This window comes from Pectinophora gossypiella, chromosome 27 (assembly GCF_024362695.1).
Source record: "Pectinophora gossypiella chromosome 27, ilPecGoss1.1, whole genome shotgun sequence".
NCBI classification, from domain to species: domain Eukaryota; kingdom Metazoa; phylum Arthropoda; class Insecta; order Lepidoptera; family Gelechiidae; genus Pectinophora; species Pectinophora gossypiella.
This window is the reverse complement of record NC_065430.1, coordinates 5,974,409-5,994,223: the sequence shown is the minus strand read 5'-3', so window position 1 is coordinate 5,994,223 and position 19,815 is coordinate 5,974,409. Positions and strand designations below refer to the sequence as shown.

At 38.9% G+C, this 19,815-nt stretch overlaps 3 protein-coding genes across 15 annotated transcripts in view; all 3 read right to left on the bottom strand.

Moving 5' to 3' along the window:
* The window catches only part of LOC126378809 (dynactin subunit 1), a 57,166-nt gene extending 39,996 nt beyond the window's left edge, over window positions 1-17,170 (bottom strand). For 10 of the 13 annotated variants that reach the window (XM_050027207.1, XM_050027208.1, XM_050027211.1 and 7 more), the window contains exons 1-6: window positions 16,615-17,170; window positions 16,329-16,531; window positions 15,454-15,596; window positions 11,231-11,263; window positions 4,853-4,909; window positions 2,232-2,294 (exon numbers count right to left, since the gene is read on the bottom strand). In XM_050027207.1, coding sequence (XP_049883164.1) covers window positions 2,232-2,294; window positions 4,853-4,909; window positions 11,231-11,263; window positions 15,454-15,596; window positions 16,329-16,505 — 473 coding nt within the window. In that variant the 5' untranslated portion in view covers window positions 16,506-16,531; window positions 16,615-17,170. The remainder of the gene's footprint in view (window positions 1-2,231; window positions 2,295-4,852; window positions 4,910-11,230; window positions 11,264-15,453; window positions 15,597-16,328; window positions 16,532-16,614) is intronic. The other 3 variants (XM_050027215.1, XM_050027218.1, XM_050027219.1) reach the window with 3 other exon arrangements.
* Window positions 17,171-18,175: 1,005 nt separating this feature from the next.
* LOC126379025 (eukaryotic translation initiation factor eIF1) lies at window positions 18,176-18,971 on the bottom strand. The gene has a single exon (XM_050027612.1). It carries the CDS (start codon window positions 18,786-18,788, stop codon window positions 18,456-18,458), a length of 333 nt encoding a protein of 110 aa, XP_049883569.1. The 5' UTR covers window positions 18,789-18,971; the 3' UTR covers window positions 18,176-18,455.
* Window positions 18,972-19,083: 112 nt separating this feature from the next.
* Window positions 19,084-19,644, bottom strand: LOC126378989 (protein D2-like). Its single transcript, XM_050027565.1, has one exon. It carries the CDS (start codon window positions 19,642-19,644, stop codon window positions 19,084-19,086), a length of 561 nt encoding a protein of 186 aa, XP_049883522.1.
* Window positions 19,645-19,815: the final 171 nt, after the last annotated feature.

Here is a 19,815-nt window from a genome sequence, read left to right as displayed (position 1 = left end):
GTTGTCAAATTATCGATATTTTTTATCGATACGTAAGAAATCTCCAAGATAGTAAGAGCCGCGGTAGCCCAGTTGGTAGAACGCTTAACTCTCACTTTGAGGTCGCAGCCAATGATTGTCGAATTTGTTTTCGAACTCATGTTTCGATCATAAATGATTATCACGTGCTCAGCGGTGAAGGAAAACATCGTGAGGACACCCACATTACCGAGAAATGCATTTTCGGATGTGACCTAACCTGTATTGGGCTGGTTTTCCCTTCGCGGGTTGGAAGGTCAGACAGGCAGTCGCTTCTGTAAAAAACCGGACCTGTCAAATCTTCAGATTAGGTAAGCGTACCCTGTGAAAAACGGGATAATGCTAAGGAGATGATGACGTAAGAAATCTCCAATATCATCGACGAATTTTTCGATTTGTTTTATTCTACAATATTTTATGCAATACAGCTTAGAGCGCTCGTAACAAAGGTACATAGACTTACTCAGATAAAATATAGACCAGAGTTACCTTTGGGCAAGGATATGTGTATGAAAGGTGTGAGTACCGGGATGATGGCTGACAGAAGTGAATCAGAATCATTTATTCAACGAAATTATCATATCATAGATCATAAACTTGTTGAAAGTTCAATTTAACAGTATTGAATCTATGTCATTTCGCACGAAGTTATGGCTGAGGAGAAGAAATGACAAGAAACTGCAACAGCAACACATCTTTTAAATCAATGTAGGTATACATTACAAGTTATTTGATAACTAGAGAAACATATTTAATACCAAGAATCGAAGAGGAATACACATACGTTGCCGACCTAACCCAGAGCGGGATACGGGCAGGAGAATGATGTTAGCTTTGGGCTAGCTTTGCATTTTCTGCCATCCAGGTTTCATCATCATCTACTCACTACCGCACACTCATAAGAAAAAAACAACGTCTCTTTAAACGTACTTACACCAAAACAAAAACGTCACACAAATAACGAAACACGAACCGATAATTCATGTACAGTCATGAGCAATATAATGTACCCACTTTAGGACTCTGTCGCACTAACATATTTGACATTTAGTGAGACTTACAGTTCGATTTGTCAAAAAAGTTAATGTGACGTGGTACCAAAGTGCATACATATTAATGCTCGTGACCGTACTTCAACAGAGGAGAACGCATGCGCTTGGCAACTCCTGTCTATATTTTTTCCGACTAATAATTACTACAACTACGTATATGTAGCAGCTTTTTTACTAAGCTTCAAAGAAAGAAGGTGCTTCACAATTAACTGGCTGCGATTCTTCGCTAAATTGATGATTTGATTCCTGCAGACACCTCCTAATTTTATTTTAAATTATACCTGTCATTTTCCTACGTATCGTAAAAAGAAAGGGACGGATGATCGACAGCTGTTCATTTTAAAAATAATGAATTAATATACTGTTTGACGTGTGCTGTCAACACAATTCTGTCGGGTTATATGCCAATGTAAAATTTTGAAAGGGTTGTTTAAATTTTATGCCTATCGATTACGCGTCGCTTTCCTTTTCGGCGGATAAGAAAATGACAGATATAACTTAAAATTTGATGCTGTGTGCTGGATGGCTGCCATGAAGTAAGCAGCATATGATAAAGAAGTTGGTGCCTCAAAGAAGTGCAAATAATATACGATGTGCATCTTTGAACACAAGCTGTGTGAAGCTCCATGAGAACAATTGAGACACTGCATTTTTTTCTCGCTATTTTTCTTTGGCTTTATGGTTATCCGTTCCAAGATATCTTAGACAAGACATTTTGGAAAGGATAGTCAGCCAAAAATGACGCGCTCGATCGATAGGATGGTGGTAAGGTGTTGTGATGTCCGCATGATGATTTGGGTTAGATGACAAATCATCCACCTAGTATATGGCGTGCGGGCGAGTCTAAACTTTTAAATGGTTTCATGAGACTGGGCCAGTTCACTTTGAACGAAGAATGAAGGTAACTTGGGTCTTTCCCCACACAGAAAATTTTATTTTACAACTTTTTAGGACCAATATCACCCCTTCGTTCTTCGTTTAGAGTAGACTGGCGGCGTCTCATGAAACCATTCAGGTCAATAGACTATAAAAAAATATAAAAATGTGTAAACTCGGCCGCAGGCCAGATATTACTAAGCGACTTGTCACCTAAACCGATGATTGCTGCCTATGTAACATTTGCTTTTTAAACAAGCCCTAACCCACAGCGGTGTCACTCACACAGGTAAGACAGGCAAAGAACACGTTTGATTGGCCATTTCTAAAGAGCGGGGTTTCAGTCTCCTGTGTAGAAAATTTTAGATAAACTAACTTGTATGGAACAGTCTTAAAAAAATCGAGAAAATCTGACTCGGATGGGACTTGAAACCGCAGCCCTTGACGAGCTAACTATTACACCATTGGGCCCTCATCCTGTCCATGTGATTTTTTTAATCTATATCGTTATTAAGTTGACGCTCGCGCCATCTATCAAAAATATTGAATACTTATTTATCGATAAGTCAATTTATCGACAATGTCGCAACACTGAGTCGGATCCATTAAGACTGTTACATCAAACAAACACAAAATATTAGAACATAAAATTAAAAATGTATAAACAAAGTAACGAAACGATGCTAAACAAGAACAAGTTTAAAATTAAAAAAAAAAACGAGAAATAATTACATAGTACATACAATTTTTTTAGACTAATATTGACATGACACGGATACATGGTGCATTTTTAGAGTTTGCAACAAAAATATATTTAAAAAATTATACAAAACCATTTTGTTTTAATCACTTTTATCAGTTACAATTAGAAGACAGAAATCGTACCCTGTGTCTATTATTTTCTGAGACACGAAAAAAACAAAGCCCAACGCGGGGGTGAGGTAAAGTTCGCTTCAAGCTCGTATCAGGGCGGGGCGGGGAGTGTCCCTTCTGAACGTAGTATTATTGTATATTCTATGCCGTTAACAGACATCGACCCACCTTGGTGATTTGCCCAACCTTTACAAATAGATTTAAATTAATTTATCTTAAGTGGGTCGTTCTTCTTTTTTATCGACAATAAAAAGACATTTTCTCGATTTATCGGATTTAATATCTTTAAAATTATAACGGCAATAAATATTTTAAAACATCATATAAAGATGTGTCTGTAGAGGACTATTTAGTGGTTCTCTTTATCTTGGTAACATACTTTTCTTTGCAGGCGCATTCCAAAAAATATTGTGACAGAGTGGCCCTTTTCATCGGAGACAGCATTTCAATTTACCACTCTGTCACATAATTTTGTGAAAAACGATCAAGCTACGTTAATAACTAATTGAGGAACCGATTAGTATTTTGCTTGTATTTTGAGTATAATAAGATAACTATATTTTTGGACAATCAAAACATGAAATAAAATTCTAAAACATAACTTATCAGAAGCAGAACGAAGGACAGATCATTGTCGATAAAAAAGAAGAACAACCCAAGTGCAGTTTTCACTAACACAGTTGGGTCGACCATTACAGACGGCGATACGGCTCACCTATCACGTTAGTCTAACAGAAAGCTCGATGCGGCGTGGGTACTTTCGACTACTCCATTAGTATACGTATAGTCGTGAGTATGTTATGTTATGTGATAAATTATATTCTTTTGTTGCAAACTCCTTTAACGTGCATTTGTTTTATTCTACTTTGTGCATCGTACGCATAGAGCAAAACGGACCTCCGGGGGCCGGAGGGGGAGGAGAAGCCATAGCGTTATTTCTCGATACAAAGTTATTATGTGTTTTAATTTGGTAGGATACGTACTAGTTTGGGAATGCACAAATAGGCTAACGCTTTGGCAGAGACCAACGCATGCGTATGACTATTCCTTGCTCCGTTTTGCTCTAAGATCGTACAGGAACATGAAAATTACTGAAGAATAACTTGCACTTTAAGATGTTTATTCGAAACTTCCTCCACTGGTATCGGCCTCAGCTGAGCATTTTGGTATTTTAAGTTAACATTTACGCCCTCGACTTGAGGACTTTACTCACTGGAGTCGAGCATGTACTGCCAACATAATAATACGAAAATAATGCCAACATGCCTCACTGGAGTAAACTCGAGGTTACGTTGAGGCGACGTCTAAGGGTGGTATTAATAAACTAATCTCAGCTGAGACTGCCCTCAGATTGCCTCAGATTGTATTGTATCTATCTTCATCTGTGTGAATTTGTTTTGTATGTTGTGTGCAATAAAGTATATTTGATTTGATTTGATTTATTAATACCACCCTAAGAATACCGATTTTGAACTTAGATCGAGGTCTTCTTTAAGGTCGCCTCAACTGAGTGGAGGAAGGTTCGGGTTAACATCTTAGAATACAGGTGAAAGGCGAAAATGACAATGAGGCATTTTCTTTTTATTTTATTTTGTATTTTTTATCCTAGCTACTGGATAGATGGCGCTGAACTTTGTAGGTTACTGCAAGGAACGGAATGTTACATTATTTGTGATTTTCTTATTGAAATCATAAAACGAAACGTATTTTCACAACGATTATGTTTTGAAAATAGAATTAATATACAAATAACGAAGAAAACGGAATCTTATCAGAATGTTTCCAGAGAATGAGAATAAAAAAACAAATCTGTCTTGTTTATTTATTTCTTAAATTAAATTAAAGTTTTTTTTTTCTATCCTTGGCTTCTTGGCCCAGTAATGTAGTTGGTTAAACGCCATCTAACGAGTTCGTGAGAACTATTTTTTTTTTAATTCAAAAAAAGAAAATCTCCCATTCTTTAGCATCTTTCTCGAATAAATCATATTTTTATACTACTGTGCGGTTTATACTATACTATAATACATGGTTACCTTGACATGGAGAGCGTCCCGGCTTTCGGTTGCGCGGGCGACGCTTTCCGACGGACCCTAGCCGTTATGAGGTTAAGTTAGTTGTTAGATAAACTTATAGATAACAAGCACATATTAGTTTACGTTATGGGGTTTGGTCAGACAGAACTTAGGCGATACACTTAAAAAAAATAGAAATCCAAAAATTAGAGTATTTTTTTAAGTTGGCAACAAATACTTTTATATAAACTTAGGATTATAATAGCATATCTCTCTTTCTTACCTAGCTGTATACTTTTAGTGCGAAATAGACAGATCTCTCGTCTCTTTCGCGCTAGGCGATGTACAATCTGTCCTGCGGGCTTAGCACCTTAAGCACGCGACTCTTTCTCGCCGTGATAGAGATCATCTGTCTCTCTCTGTGCAGTACTGTAAGAGAGTGACGGGTGACGTATGTCGAGGTGAGAAAGAGTCGCGCTCTTAGGGTGCTAAGCCTGCTGTTATCATTCTAATCGTGTTAAAAGAAGTATAAATACTTTTCATCGGTCAGCAAAGATATTTAATAATCAATCAATCAATAATTCTCTATAGCAAAACAACAAACACAGGACATGTACATACGAATAAAATAAGCACAATAGGCGGCCTTATAAACAGTAATTTCAGCAAGGCAACCTTAGGGTGAAAGAAGTTAAAGTGTTGCTATTAGGCAAAATATCTTATTTACTGAATTTCTATTTATTTTTTTACCAGAATTTTATAACGAGACTTGTGTTTTATGACAAAACACATTTTAAAGATGTTAAAATATTAATCGATCATTAATAGACAATTTAATTTTCTATTTCTAGGGGATTAAAAAGGCTACATCGAAGCAATTCATCTAAAAAAGCAATATTGCTATTTGACATTTGTTTGACATTGCGCACTTACTTTGATGTGCGCCAAATAGCAATATTATGTGTTCCGTTAGACGTCCGAAGTCCATTTATGAGAGAGTGCCTCGTCCTCATACCGCATCGCGCCGCTAGATGTCGCTTCCCGTCTAGGAAAACCCTTGCCAAGCGCCCCCTGGTGGCTAAACGGGGTACTATCCCCCCGCCCGAGCCATACAAGCCGCCATATTCTTACCTCATTGTTGCGTCGTTTTTCATACCGACCGCACGCCGATAGATACAAAATTTTCGATCAAAATTTTCTTTGTGCAAATTAGTGTAACTTTTTACAAAATTTTCAAGATTAAAGTAGAAAATTTAAATCCTAGTGTTAAATTCTAGTGAAATTATTAGTTTTCCGTCTAGAAGTCGTAAAAAAAAAAAAAAAAAATTGTGTTTTTACGAAAATGCTACCCTCATTGCCACCGAGAAAAAGATCCGGATCTTCTGACTCTCCGCGTAGTAGTAGCAGCAGTGATAGTGAAAGCTCGTCGGACGGGACATCGGAATCGGATTCGGTGCCAAAATCCGATGGGGCCGCACAGGCCCCTGATCCACCGATCGCACCGTCGACGCTGACCACGTGTCGCGACGCGTCGGCGCCACCAGCAAAGCGGAAGCGGTTTTCTTCGCGGGATTTGGAACGAAGGTTTGACAAATTGTCACAACGGCTGGTGAGTCAATTCGATAATATGATTCATGCACACGCTACTTTTATACAAGCCTCTAATAGCACGGTACCTTTACCAAATTTACCTGCGACATCCGTTTCGACTACGGTACCGCACGTACCTTTACCAAATTTACCTGCGACATCCGTTTCGACTACGGTACCGCACGACATAGTACATGAGCCTTTCTTACGACCCCCCGCTCCGCCTGTACCGTCTTTCAAGGTAGATGCCATTACCGATCTAAGCGTTTCTATCAAAGACCCAGTCGTAGCTAAGGCTATACCGGAGCGCGTACAAAAAATATCTGTTTTGCAAAGATTCGATTCTCCCGACTGGAATGCTGTCCGTTATACTGATATTCAAAAGAAATACGTGGCTTACCCTGCTTTTACTGAATTAAAAGTAAATGAAGAATTACGTCGATTAGAAGACCCTTTTGCCCCTATTCGCTGGCATCAGATGGAACGCAGCTTCGCAGCGCTGTCTAACGCCTTTTTGGGACAAAATGAGTCCGTAAGCTCAAACTTACAAGCGCTTATTGATTGGTCTGCCACTCCTGATTTAATATTGACTCCCGCTGTCCTTTATGACAAATTGACCGAATTGTTTGGTAACGATTCTAGTTATAAAACCAGGTCTCGTGATATTCTTCAAATGATTTGTGGAAAACGTGCTGAGGTATTAGAACTGCGCCGTCGGTCATTGTTAAAACCATTAAAGGACAAATATTTGCGTGAAGATATTGAAAAAATACCGCCGTCTTCTGAGTATATGTTTAATCCGCAGTCCTTAACGACTTATATACAAAAAATTGGAGGTATAGAAAAAATACAAAAAGAGAAGCCGAAATCTCAACCTACCCGCGCAAAATCTCCTGTACCTACAACATCTAATCAAGAAAAGACATTTCACGGTCGACCAGCTAAACGAAAGCAAATTGATAACAAAAGCAATTCCCACGACAGAAAATATCATGACGAGGAAAAGAAAAAGGGGGGGCGGAATTCAAAGGGATCCCGTAGAACGGGTAAAAAGCAAAAATGACTCGGTGACCTTTTCAGGCGGTTGTCTACGACATTGTCGGAAAGCCTGGGTCCTCTACAATCCACCCAAAGCCATCCTCAAAATTATAACCGGGGCTCGAATCCCATTCAACCAGACACCGCCTTTAATTTTTCCAACTTTAGACGTGATATCACAATTTCAGACCCCAGTTTCTCAAGAGATGTCAACCGAGATTCAAATTATGATTCAGGATTGCGTTTTAGAACCCGCACCATTAACCCCATCCTTCATATCTCCACTGTTTCTAATATCAAAGAGCAACGGAAAGAACCGTGTGATCTTCAACTTAAAAAGTTTAAATCAATACATGAACACCAAACACTTTTATCTTTTCCATCATCGTCAAATGCCGAATTTCCTCCAACCAGGCGATTGGATGGTGAAATTAGACATCAGTCAGGCCTACTATCACATACCAATAAGACCACAACACCGGCGGTTTCTGCGTGTCAGTTACAACGGCCGCCTGCTACAGATGACGTGCTTACCGTTTGGCTTGGCGACGGCACCGAAAATGTTTGCATCGGTAACGAATTGGACAGCCGAAATACTACGTGGCAAAGGTATCCGGGTAGTAGTATATCTGGACGACTACTGCATTGCTCATCAAGACCAGAACGTACTGCGATCACAAGCACATTTCGCAGTGAATTTCCTGACCAGTCTGGGTTGGTGCGTCAATCTGGACAAATCCATACTGAATCCAGTACAAAAGATGGAGTACCTTGGCATCAACTGGGACACACGAACAAATGCGAAGTCCCTGCCCCCAGACAAGATCACCAAGATCCGCCAGAGCCTGATGACTCGACTCGCAGCCGGCAGTTGGACCCTCAAGCAGGCGCAACGCCTCTTAGGGCTTCTCAACTTTGCGACCTTCATCACCCTCCGGGGAAGGTTGCATTGCCGTACGTTGCAACGCCACAGCAGACTACTTCGCCAGACACCGCGGAAGGCAGTTCCATATCTAGACGAAGTGCGAGACGAACTCGAGTGGTGGCTAGAGAATGTCAGTCAAAGTACACTGATACACCAAAACGCATTTCCAACAAACTACGTGACCACAGATGCTTCAGACATAAAATGGGGAGCTGTAGTCAACAACGAAGAGATTCAGGGCTCCTGGAACAATCATCAAAAGACTTGGCACTGCAACGCCAAAGAGATGTACGCAGTGATCGCAGCCCTCTCGAAAAAAGCAGCAGTTCTCGAAGACTCGACTGTGATTCTACAAAGCGACAACCGGACGGTGATCTCGTACATCAAGAACGAGGGAGGAACCAAGTCCCCTCTGTTGCTGAGATTGACCAAGGAACTACTGGCTCTGGCGGACAGCCTCAATGTTGTACTGGTCCCTCACCACCTTCCGGGGCTGTACAACACGGAAGCCGACCACCTCTCGCGCAATCGCGCAGGCTCCGAATGGCACCTACAAGTGGAGGCGACATCAAAAATATTCCATTGCTGGGGCACTCCAGACGTCGACTTATTTGCCTCAAGAACAGCACACGTCGTTCCGAATTATGTTACGCGCGACTTGTCAGACTCGAACGCCTGCTATCACAACGCGTTCAGCAAATCCTGGCATTACAGTCTTGCTTGGCTGTTCCCTCCACCGGGGCTAATCCCACGTGTTCTTCAACATCTCAACGCGGCGTCGGGACACTTCATAATGATAACCCCGAAATGGACGAAACCGTTTTGGCGACCCGACCTGAAGCTCCGAGCGTTGACACGGCCGATGAAAATACAGAATCTTCAAGACACGCTGATAGATACGAAAACGGGCCATCCTCCAGCTCAAGTCAACAGCCTGGAACTAGAAGCCTGGCTCATTTCGGGTGGGATACGTTAACCGAGAACTGGTCTCAGGAAGAAAAGAACCTTCTTTTATCGTGTTGGAGACCTTCGACATTTAAAACGTATGCGCCAATTTGGGCTAGGTGGTCAAGCTGGTGTCGTGAGAATAATGTTACTCCACACTTACCAAAACCACCACAAGTGGCTAGATATTTGGCACAATTATTTCTGTCTGGAAATCTAGCATACCGTACAATCCTTGTTCACAAGTCAGCTATAGCATCTGTCTGCGAGACTGTTTCCAATGTACAGATTTCTAGTAGCAATATTGTAAAGCATATTCTGAAAGCAATTTCTCTAGCCAGACCTGTACCTCCCAAGGTTCCCATTTGGGATGCAAGACTAGTTATTAGACATTTAAGATCTACAAACCCACATAACAGTCTGTTTGATATTTCAAGACGAACAGCTACGATCTTATTGCTAGCATCCGGACGCAGAGTACATGACCTGTCATTGTTACATTGCGATCAAGACCATTTTATAGTCGATGCTGATTCTATTACTCTGTGTCCCTCATTTGGATCAAAAACCGATTCAACGTCGTACCAACAATCAAAGTGGACGTTATTACACGCTCCTGATAAAAATATCAGCCCAGTTTACTGGCTGAAAGCGTTAGTAGAAATAACAAAAAATATTAGAGGTCCTTTCACAAATTTATTTTTAACAACTAGAGCTCCTCATCAGCCAGCTTCACCGGCCATCATAGGAGGTTGGGTTAGGACCCTGCTGAAGAATGCTGGCATACATGCGTCCCCTGGTAGTTGTAGAGCAGCAGTATCGTCGTTAAACTGGATAGAAAATTACCCTGTTAATGAAATTCTAGCGAAAGCCAACTGGCGGCATGAATATACCTTTAGGAAGTTCTATAAGAAACCTATATCTAAAACAGATAATAGCGTGTCTGAGAAATCTTTATCCCAATATTTTTCTATGCCCTCGTAGATGTGTTAATTAATTTAATTAATCAAATTAAGCTGATTCACTTATCAGAAATGTTTTCCTATTGTTTGTATACATACAATATACACTTCATGTAATCACATTGTTGCGTATTTCATTTTATTATTTTCCACACAAGCCACCAGGAGATAACAAACACGTCTCTCATAAATGGACTTCGGACGTCTAACGGAACACATAATATAAAAATTTTACCTTCCAATAAAATTTGTATTATGTTTCCTCCGACGTCCGAAGTCCATGTTAGGTCTTCCTGGTGGACCTCAACATCATTATGAGCCGAACAATGAGGTAAGAATATGGCGGCTTGTATGGCTCGGGCGGGGGGATAGTACCCCGTTTAGCCACCAGGGGGCGCTTGGCAAGGGTTTTCCTAGACGGGAAGCGACATCTAGCGGCGCGATGCGGTATGAGGACGAGGCACTCTCTCATAAATGGACTTCGGACGTCGGAGGAAACATAATACAAATTTTATTGGAAGGTAAAATTTTTATATTGCTTTCTTAGATGAAATGCTTCGATGTGGCCATTTCAACCCCCCTGTTATAATATATTTATTTTGTGTTATTTAGAATTAGCAACTCGTTATTAGTTTTAATTTTAAATATATTTCACATAGAACATGGTAGTCATTCAAATCTGATAAATCTTTTTTTTTATTAGTTAAACACAGAGACAACTGTTATTACCATCTAGGTCACGTTAGTCGACAATACTATCGATAGATGGACTATCGACACATCTACAACACTATTGACTAGTGTTACTTATCGATAACATTATTTTCAAGGTCAACTGTCGTTAGTTCGACAACACTACAGACAACCTTAACCCTTATTCTAAGGTGCACAAGCTCTAAAATGCAGTGCAGTACTAGTGTCTAGGTGTCTAGTACTTACGTAGTCGGTCTAGACCTCTGCGCCACAGTTATACTAGCCAAACAGAAACACACTATCAGTTAGACATACACCATAATACACATGCTATAGAAACTAATCTGATTATCTTCTTCTATCGTGTGGGTTGTGTGGTGGACTACTAATCTCATCAACCCACATCTGGGTACTACTGAGCCGCCACAGACCCCTGACATGGTTCATGTAACGTCTACTTACGGACAATCAGGTGATCAGCCTGCAATGCCCTAACCAAACTAGGGATCACAAAGTGATTTTCGCGGTACTTAAACATAGCTGGTGAGGACTGAGTATGTATACTATGCACCTCTGTCTAACCCTTCACACAGATTTGATGCTTATTTTATTTATAGTTTTTTTTAAACACCTCCACCAACCCGCAGTGGAGCAGCGTGGTGAAGTATGCTGCATACTCCCTCCGGTTGATTGAGAGGAGACAGGCCTCCCCAGCAGTGGGACGTATATAGGCTATTTATGTTATGTTATTTTATTTAATATTCTCGATTTTTATTATTCTTGTTTATTTTCGATATTCTCGAATGATAAGTTTTAATTTTAATACACACTTCCTCTCTTCCCTTCTACGTTGCTGTGCCCTACAGGGTCCATGTTTTAGTTCCTATGCCTATGTAACACCCCATTGTACTACATGGAATGCTATAAATAATTGCATTGTATTGAATTGAATTGAGATATTTTCGACCGTCAGATCAGTTTCTATAACATATTAACGTCAGGTTAAATCTAGCAAGTTGAGGTTCAAACCCATGAAAATATTATTTCAAGACCAACACCCGTTTTCTAAGATGTTCACTCGTCTCTTTCTCCACTGGACTCGGCCTCAGCTGAGCATTTTGGTATTTTAACCTCACCTCACTGGAGTCGAGCATATCATACTGCCAACTTCACATTGGCCCCGATTCCTGCAGACACCTCCTAATGTTACTTTAAGTTATACCTGTCATTTTCTTAACCACCGAAAAGGAAAGGGACGGATGATTGACAGTTCATAATTTTAGGAAGAATGAGTAAATTAATTTATAACCCGGGCGAATCAAAAAGGTATCTCGCTGGTATGCAAACCGTTTGACGTGTGCTGTCTACATAATTCTGTCGGTTTATTGGGCAATCTAAAGTTTTTAGACGGCTGTTTTAGATTTTTGCTTAAAATTGACGTGTGTTCCATAAATTTTATGCTGGTCGATTACCCGTCCCTTTCCTTTTCGGCGGATAAGAAAATGACAGATATAACTTCGAATAAAATTAGATGGTGTTTACAGGAATTAGCGTCATGTACGTCCTCGACTTGAGGACTTTACTCCTGGAGTCGAGCATGTACTGCCAACATAATAATACGAAAATAATGACGTCATGCCTTACTGGATTACTCAAGTAAGGAGGCGAGGTTACCCTCGAGTTAAGGTTGAGGCGCCGTCTATGAATACCGATTTTGAGCTGAGTTCGAGGAAAGCCTATAGGCCGCCTCAACTGAGGACGTTCGAGTTAACATCTTAGAATAAGGGTGTAAGAAAATCTAGATCTACAAAATACATCTACAACTATAAACCCATTTAGATGCCCACATGATTTCACATTGATTGCACAAAATATAATCGGTAATTATTTACTATGTTACTGAAATGAATTCCACAATTTTGATGATAATTTTTATAGATAATTTCTGTCAAAGTGTATGAAAACTAATTTACACACTTAACGTCTTTATGACAAACACATTTTAAGCTCCATACTACAGAGGAAGGGGAAGATCGAGAAGAGCTTACATGGAACAGATTAAAAAGAAGGCGAACGTGTCTTCGGAAGGCAGTGAAAGAATTGGCCCTTGATAGACAAGAATTTAGAATTGACACTTGACAGTTATAACAATAAAATATGAAATATGTCGGATATTATTATGTTAGTTTAACGATAATTATCCAATAGTTATTTTTATTAGGATCGTTTTTAAGTATTTTATTTTTACAAAATCAGAATGCGATTTTTCTATCTGTGTATTACAAGACCCGAAACACGGGCGCCCATGATTTAGCTTCATCTGACGTCACATATCACAAAATGATCAAAAAGTAGGTATCTGTAAGGTTTCAAGTTGTACTGTTTGACAGTTTCTTGTTTACTGAAATGTGACGTCATTGGGCAAAAAGTCACGTGATTAACCGTTTTCGCGCGAAATTTGAAATTAAATCCCACTTACATATATATAAGCTTTTTCGATAATATCAAATTATAAGAGGTATAAAATAAGCGTTTGTAATTTTTAAAATACTTATTCGAAAACTGTCAAGCAGCCAATGCTACACCGACAAGAGCGTGGCTCTTAAATTAGTGATGTGATGAACATCATTGCACAGACATCACACTGTTACAAACAACCACAATAATAGGTATTCTGGCTTGAAAATTCGGATGGCTTGAAAATGCTGGCAGCTTGAAAACTGTAATGATATTACTTGCATTGTGTAGCGAATGTGTATAGAGTACCGTATCGTAGAGCGTCGATGCTCCAGACGCGACGGAAGAAGTGGACTGGTAAATGTATGAATGAAAAAAAATGGCTTAAGCCGTTAAAATTAAGTTAAGCCATCTCAGGTGCGGTCAGTTATTAGATGGGTGACCATTGTGTTTATCTTTATTATAATTACACTTGAAAAATTGTGAAAGTGGGTGAAAAATAGTTTCGGCTTAAAAAATATAAAAGAACTTAAAAAAAAATTAAGCTTGTTTAAATTGTTAATATTGTGAAAACAGTCTTACTCAAAACTATATGATACCACCTTAGAATAGCCGCTAGAAATCCATTAGTTTAATCTATCCAAAACAAAATAGTAATCTAAATCCCTAAGCACTACAACACAACTCAAACCCATTAGAGCAAATCCTCAAGATAAATTATAAAAACCGGTCAAGTGCGAGTCGGAGTCGCGCACGAAGGGTTCTGTACCATTGACTAGGCAAACAACAGTAGGTATTGATATCAGATAGGGCAAATAGGGAAAAAAAATGTTGAGCCCCCCTTAATTTTTTTTTTTAATATTTATTGTTATAGCGGCAACAGAAATACATAATTTCTGAAACAACTGTCTAGCTATCGCGCGGACGGTCAGACAGACAGCGTAGGATCCCGTTTTTTACAATTTCAGTACAGAACCCTATAAAAAAACAAAAAAATTCTAATAACACATTAAATTAACAAGGTGTGGATGTTTCCCAGTAAGTATAAAATATTAAGATAAATGATGGATAGCTAACATAAGTTTTACGCAATTACTTTTAAATAAATTTTAATTTTAATTGTATGTATGTATGTTACTGAAAAATGTTTTAAGTTGTGTTGTACTGTATTAAAAAACGAATCTACTAAGTCCAAAACAAAATATCTATGAAAATCCTTTTTGAAAGAAACTGCGTTTTAGAAAAGGGTAATTTTAAATACATAGTTGTAAAATTATACCATATTATGGAGCCGATTCCTGCAGACACCAACTTAATTTTAATTTAAGTTCTAAAACTTTATCTCTGTCTTGCACTCGTCGTAAGTGAAGGACGGCACTATTATTAGAGTTGCCAGAATAAAATAAAATCAAGGTTTATCTACCAGGATTGGCTCCAATGTGAACATAACTATGTTTGATACCCAATAAACCCAATTTCCAGTTTACCTGGTGATCCTTCACCAACCCATGCTAGGACAGTAATATAACATATGTGGTACAATTAATGGACCATCTGGTACCATAGCATGGACCATCTGGTACCATACCATGGACCATCTAGTACAATACCATGGACCATCCGGGACTATAGCATGGACCATCTGGTACCATACCATGGACCATCTGGTACAATACCATGGACCATCTAGTATCATACCGTGAACCATCTGGTACCATTCCATGGGCCATCTGTACCATACCATGGACCATCTAGTACCATACCATAGACCAACTGGTACCATACCATGGACCATCTGGTACCATACCATAAACAGTCATTATTGTCAGTACAAACTCCTTGAGATAATGAACTATACTTTTGTCGAATTGATTTATAGGTAATTTTTACTGAGCAAACATACTTTTTTATAAAATAAAAAATCATAATCATAATCTCATACAAATCCAATCTAAGATAACAAACTTCCTGTCACCAAAGTAACTTCAATAAAGACGCAATAAATAATATACCTGCTAAGCCTTCGGTTGGGAGCCGGAGTCTTTCCCGTAGGTTCGTCAGACACGGACGTCACAGAGGTCTCCATAGGATTGTCATCTCCATCTAGCAGCTGGATTTGAGTTTGACGGACAAATACTCCGTAATTCTCCTCACACTGAAATGATTTAAGTAAACAGTTTTAAAAGATAAGATAAAAATTATACTTTATCGAACACAAGGAATGCAAGGTACAATAAATAAGCGTACATCTGGTGGCAGTTTTTTCCAGGGAACCTAACCAGAGAAATACTTGAAAATAGATCTTTTGCAGACAAAGAATTATTTTTAAGAACACAATTCATCCTTAAGAATTGTAATTTTACATATTATAATTTTAATTCATTTGTTACCTATTTAATTTACTTAAATATTAGTTAGTAATTTTATAAAATATCTTTGATTTTTATTTGTTTTCCCCAAAAGGCAAAGCAAAGAGAATTATGCCCATACAGCCAAGTCTTATTTTTTTCTTGATAATAATTGATGAAAGGTCATGACGATGAATGATGAGACCTAAGCCTCCACTCTCGAAGCAGACTCCTACTCCGAAACCCAAACTAATTAGCTCAAGTCTGCATAAACTTTCGAGTTATGAAGTGACTTCTTGGCATGAGTGACAATAGATAGGTATACTTTTTTTATTGAATCTTCATAATACTTTGTATTTTATATATTTATTGATATTATTCAATGAAGAAAGCAACCATGTCGTTCGTGTTCCCGCCAAAGTCTCAAAACCTCTTTGAATCTCTAGTGTTTGAAAAATGAAAATAACTTTAATATGAACCTCCATGGCAGTTAAAAGTAGTCAGATCTGGATGGAGAGACAAATTGATGTTCAACTTACCCTAAAATAGGCATGCCCCCTAACAGTACCGTTGTTCTTTCCTTTAGACTCGTCCAGAATAACTCCTATCCATTTGCCAGTGGCAAACGTAGGGTATCCAATGTATGCTACGGAGCCCTTCACGTCTTTACCCACCACCATCACACGCTGACCCAGCGTCAGCGCCTTGTCCGACATATTTACAGCTCACACACGGCAAAACACTGCAATTTTCATCACAAAAATAGGTAGGTACGTAACCAGAAAATCTAACACAATTTCGCACATTTAAAGTATTACAACTTACGTTGACAAGTTATTCAGTATGTTTTCAATTAATTTACAACGTCTGCTTTAATAAAATTAGGATTTCACAGCATAGTTAGATGCTTTTTATTTGAAAAACGCTGGAAAATCAATGCAAAATATTGACCAAAATTGTATGGAATGTCAATTTTTTTTTTTTTTTGGTTTGGTTTTCCCCGAAGGGTAAGGCAAAGGGAACTATGCCCATACAGCCATGTCTGACGTATTTTTTTTTCTTGATGATTAATGAAATGGTGAAAGGTGATGAATGATGATGATGAAACCTAAGCCCCCACCCTCGGAGTAGACTCCTACTCCGAACCCCAAACGAATTAACTCAAAAGTCCGCATAAACTTTTGAGCTATGAAGCGGCTTCCTAGCACGAAGCGAAAATAGGCAGATACACTTTGTTTATTGAATACTCCAATGTAATAACACTCGCGAATGTCTTCCGACTAACTTAATGCGATCATTAACCACAAAACACCACTTCGTATTAATTATTTAGATTATTCAATGAAGAAAGCAACTGTCCCGTTCCCGTTTCCCGCTAAAAAGCCTATGGAATGTCAAGTTAGCTCATACCTGTCAAATGGGATGTGTCATCTGTGAACTACGTTCATAATTTCCGCCTTTTATATAGATTGTGATTATGAAAAAAATAATGGTTATGATATTCATGGTGATTTGTTTGTGTTTACTAATAGTATTCATAAATATTTCTGTTAAAATCATAGGACTTTAGTTTGAAACGCGTAAAATTAAACTGGAAGTTGATATTTATTTTTTTGTGAACGAACGCACTATTCTTTAGACATCTAGCGAGTACTTTAATAACTAAACGCATACCTAAATAACAGTAACTTAAATTATTAGCCAAACTATTACATAGATGGCGCTAAATTGTAGAAAGTTTTTATGAACTTTCTCCTCCATTCCATCAACAGCTAATCCGATTTTTTTTTTCTAATAACTGCAGAATCTTTTATTGTTTCTTTATAAAAGAATTCGTAAATAGATGAGTATGTGGTGTATCTAACGCATAAATAAAAGGAAACAAAGGCGCTGGACTTGTTTTTATTTGTTCATGTTGTCATCACAATTCCATTGAAGTAAAGTGGCTGACCTCCACCATTGCCACGCTATATTGAGGGCATGACTCATTCTTCCCGCCTGTCAGCCCAAGGCGCGTTTACGTCATCACATGTGCTTGTACCTACTTAACTAACGCCCAAACAACCAAACAATGGTGTTTGACCAGTATAAAAGCATTATCAGTCAACTTCTAATTAACAAATGTATTATTTTAACAAATTCTAGATAGGTATGGTGATGTAATGACATCATTATCAAATTAAGTTTACCTAGTGACAATCAGTGGAATGTTTAGTTCTAAATATTTCCAGAGCTAATGAATAAAACCTTGAGATTTTATGATCCCTTATCTGGCTCAGGTAGACAGCTAGACAATGAATGGAATTTACCGTTGCTTCACTTTCACTATTTGTATGACTACATTTACAGTTGCACTTGCCACCTAGACAAAATGAAAATCGGCACATACAAAAACATGTTTATTAATAATTGAGACATCATATAATCAATACAGCAATTTAAAAATTATGTCGTAAAAAAAAGTATATCTATTTCGTTTGGATAATTGCAACTAAAGATTGGAGATTGAATATATTTTTACATGGGAGCAAGGCACAGGGCGCGGCAGGGCTCGCGCGACATTCTCTGTAGACATCTGTGCTTTCTATATACATATTGTTAGGGTTATAACGCGCACGCTTTCATAATATAATGTAGACTATGATGGCTTCAGTGAGTTAACATGTTTAGAAGCCGTGCACCTTGAGCTGCTCAGGCTTCACCAGCCCCGACTTGGTGAGCCACTGGCAAATGTTCTCGCGCTGGTCGCCCTGTAGTTGCAGCACCTCGCCGTACTCGGGGTGTTCCACCACAGTCCCGTTGCACGCGAACTCCTTCTTGCATGCCCGCACGATCTTCTTCAAGTCATATTCCGACGACAGCCCTTGCACCGTGGTCAGCGTCTTGCGCCCGTTCCGCTGCTGGATCCGGACGTGGACTAAGCCATCTTGCACGTCGTCTTCCGAGCTTTTGATAGCATCGGCGAATGGGTCGAATGTGTTGAGATTCTGGATGGACATACGATTGAACGTACAGTCTCTTTGTTCCACAAAACGCTGCGATACTACGCACGGACACGAAAAACGTCACTGATAAAATGCGCGGTGATGCGATCCTCGCGGACGACAACGACCAATTTACGCAAACTCCAAAATGTAATGGCGGATTGGGCCGAAAAAATTGAGAATGTCACGCGGAGGCGGAAACGATTATCGATCTAACCATAGACAAGTGCTAAGTTTACTTATAATTTAAGACCACTTCACACTATATTTTTCGATTCATAGCCGGTTTTCGCTTGTGCTATACGCGCTTTTAGCCTTTCAGTTGAGCATATAATTTTGGAACATAATCATCATATTTGGCTAGATAAAAGTTTCCAGCGACTGGTCCACCCATTTTATATTGTTGAGTAAATTTTGCAATCGAAGACTTTCCCCTTTTCTCACCCGAATTATTAGGGATTTTGTTTACTTTGGAATAGTTAATTTTCTCTGGTTGTTTGTACACCAAAAACACGTAGCGATGTAGTCCAGTTCCTTTAGGTGGACCGGACCCAACATAATCGATTAGCACTTCACCTTTATTCATGTCACCCCCGTAAATGTTACCAACGAGCCAATGATGCCACTCACGGAACTTTGGATTTTCTCGACTCGGAGCGTCTGGGTCGACCATTGCCAGTAAATAGTACTCGCCTTCTTTGGCTGCCCATTTAACAACGGGCTTATCTTTGACTTGAGTTGGGGTCAATTCTTTACCCATTTCAAGTTTAACTCCGCTTGGATATTCAACAGTTATTAATTCCGTTGGAGCCATGTTGACTACATCGGGAACTATACATTGCTCTTTAAATTTCCCCTGAATATCAGCCATGACCTTTGTGCTCCCAAACACAAGAAGATGCAAACAAAAAGACAAAAATATATTAAAAGCAAATGGCGATTGTAACACACCTTCTGTTATTACGCTTGACTTTCGCGAACTAATCTTCATGACAATAATATATAAATAAATAAATTGACAAAACTGTTGCTTAGAAACGTA

Bases quoted from the DNA above. Each gene is read 5' to 3' on its own strand.
- LOC126379025 (XM_050027612.1), bottom strand. From the start codon at position 18,788: ATGTCCATCCAGAATCTCAACACATTCGACCCATTCGCCGATGCTATC.
- LOC126378989 (XM_050027565.1), bottom strand. From the start codon at position 19,644: ATGGCTGATATTCAGGGGAAATTTAAAGAGCAATGTATAGTTCCCGAT.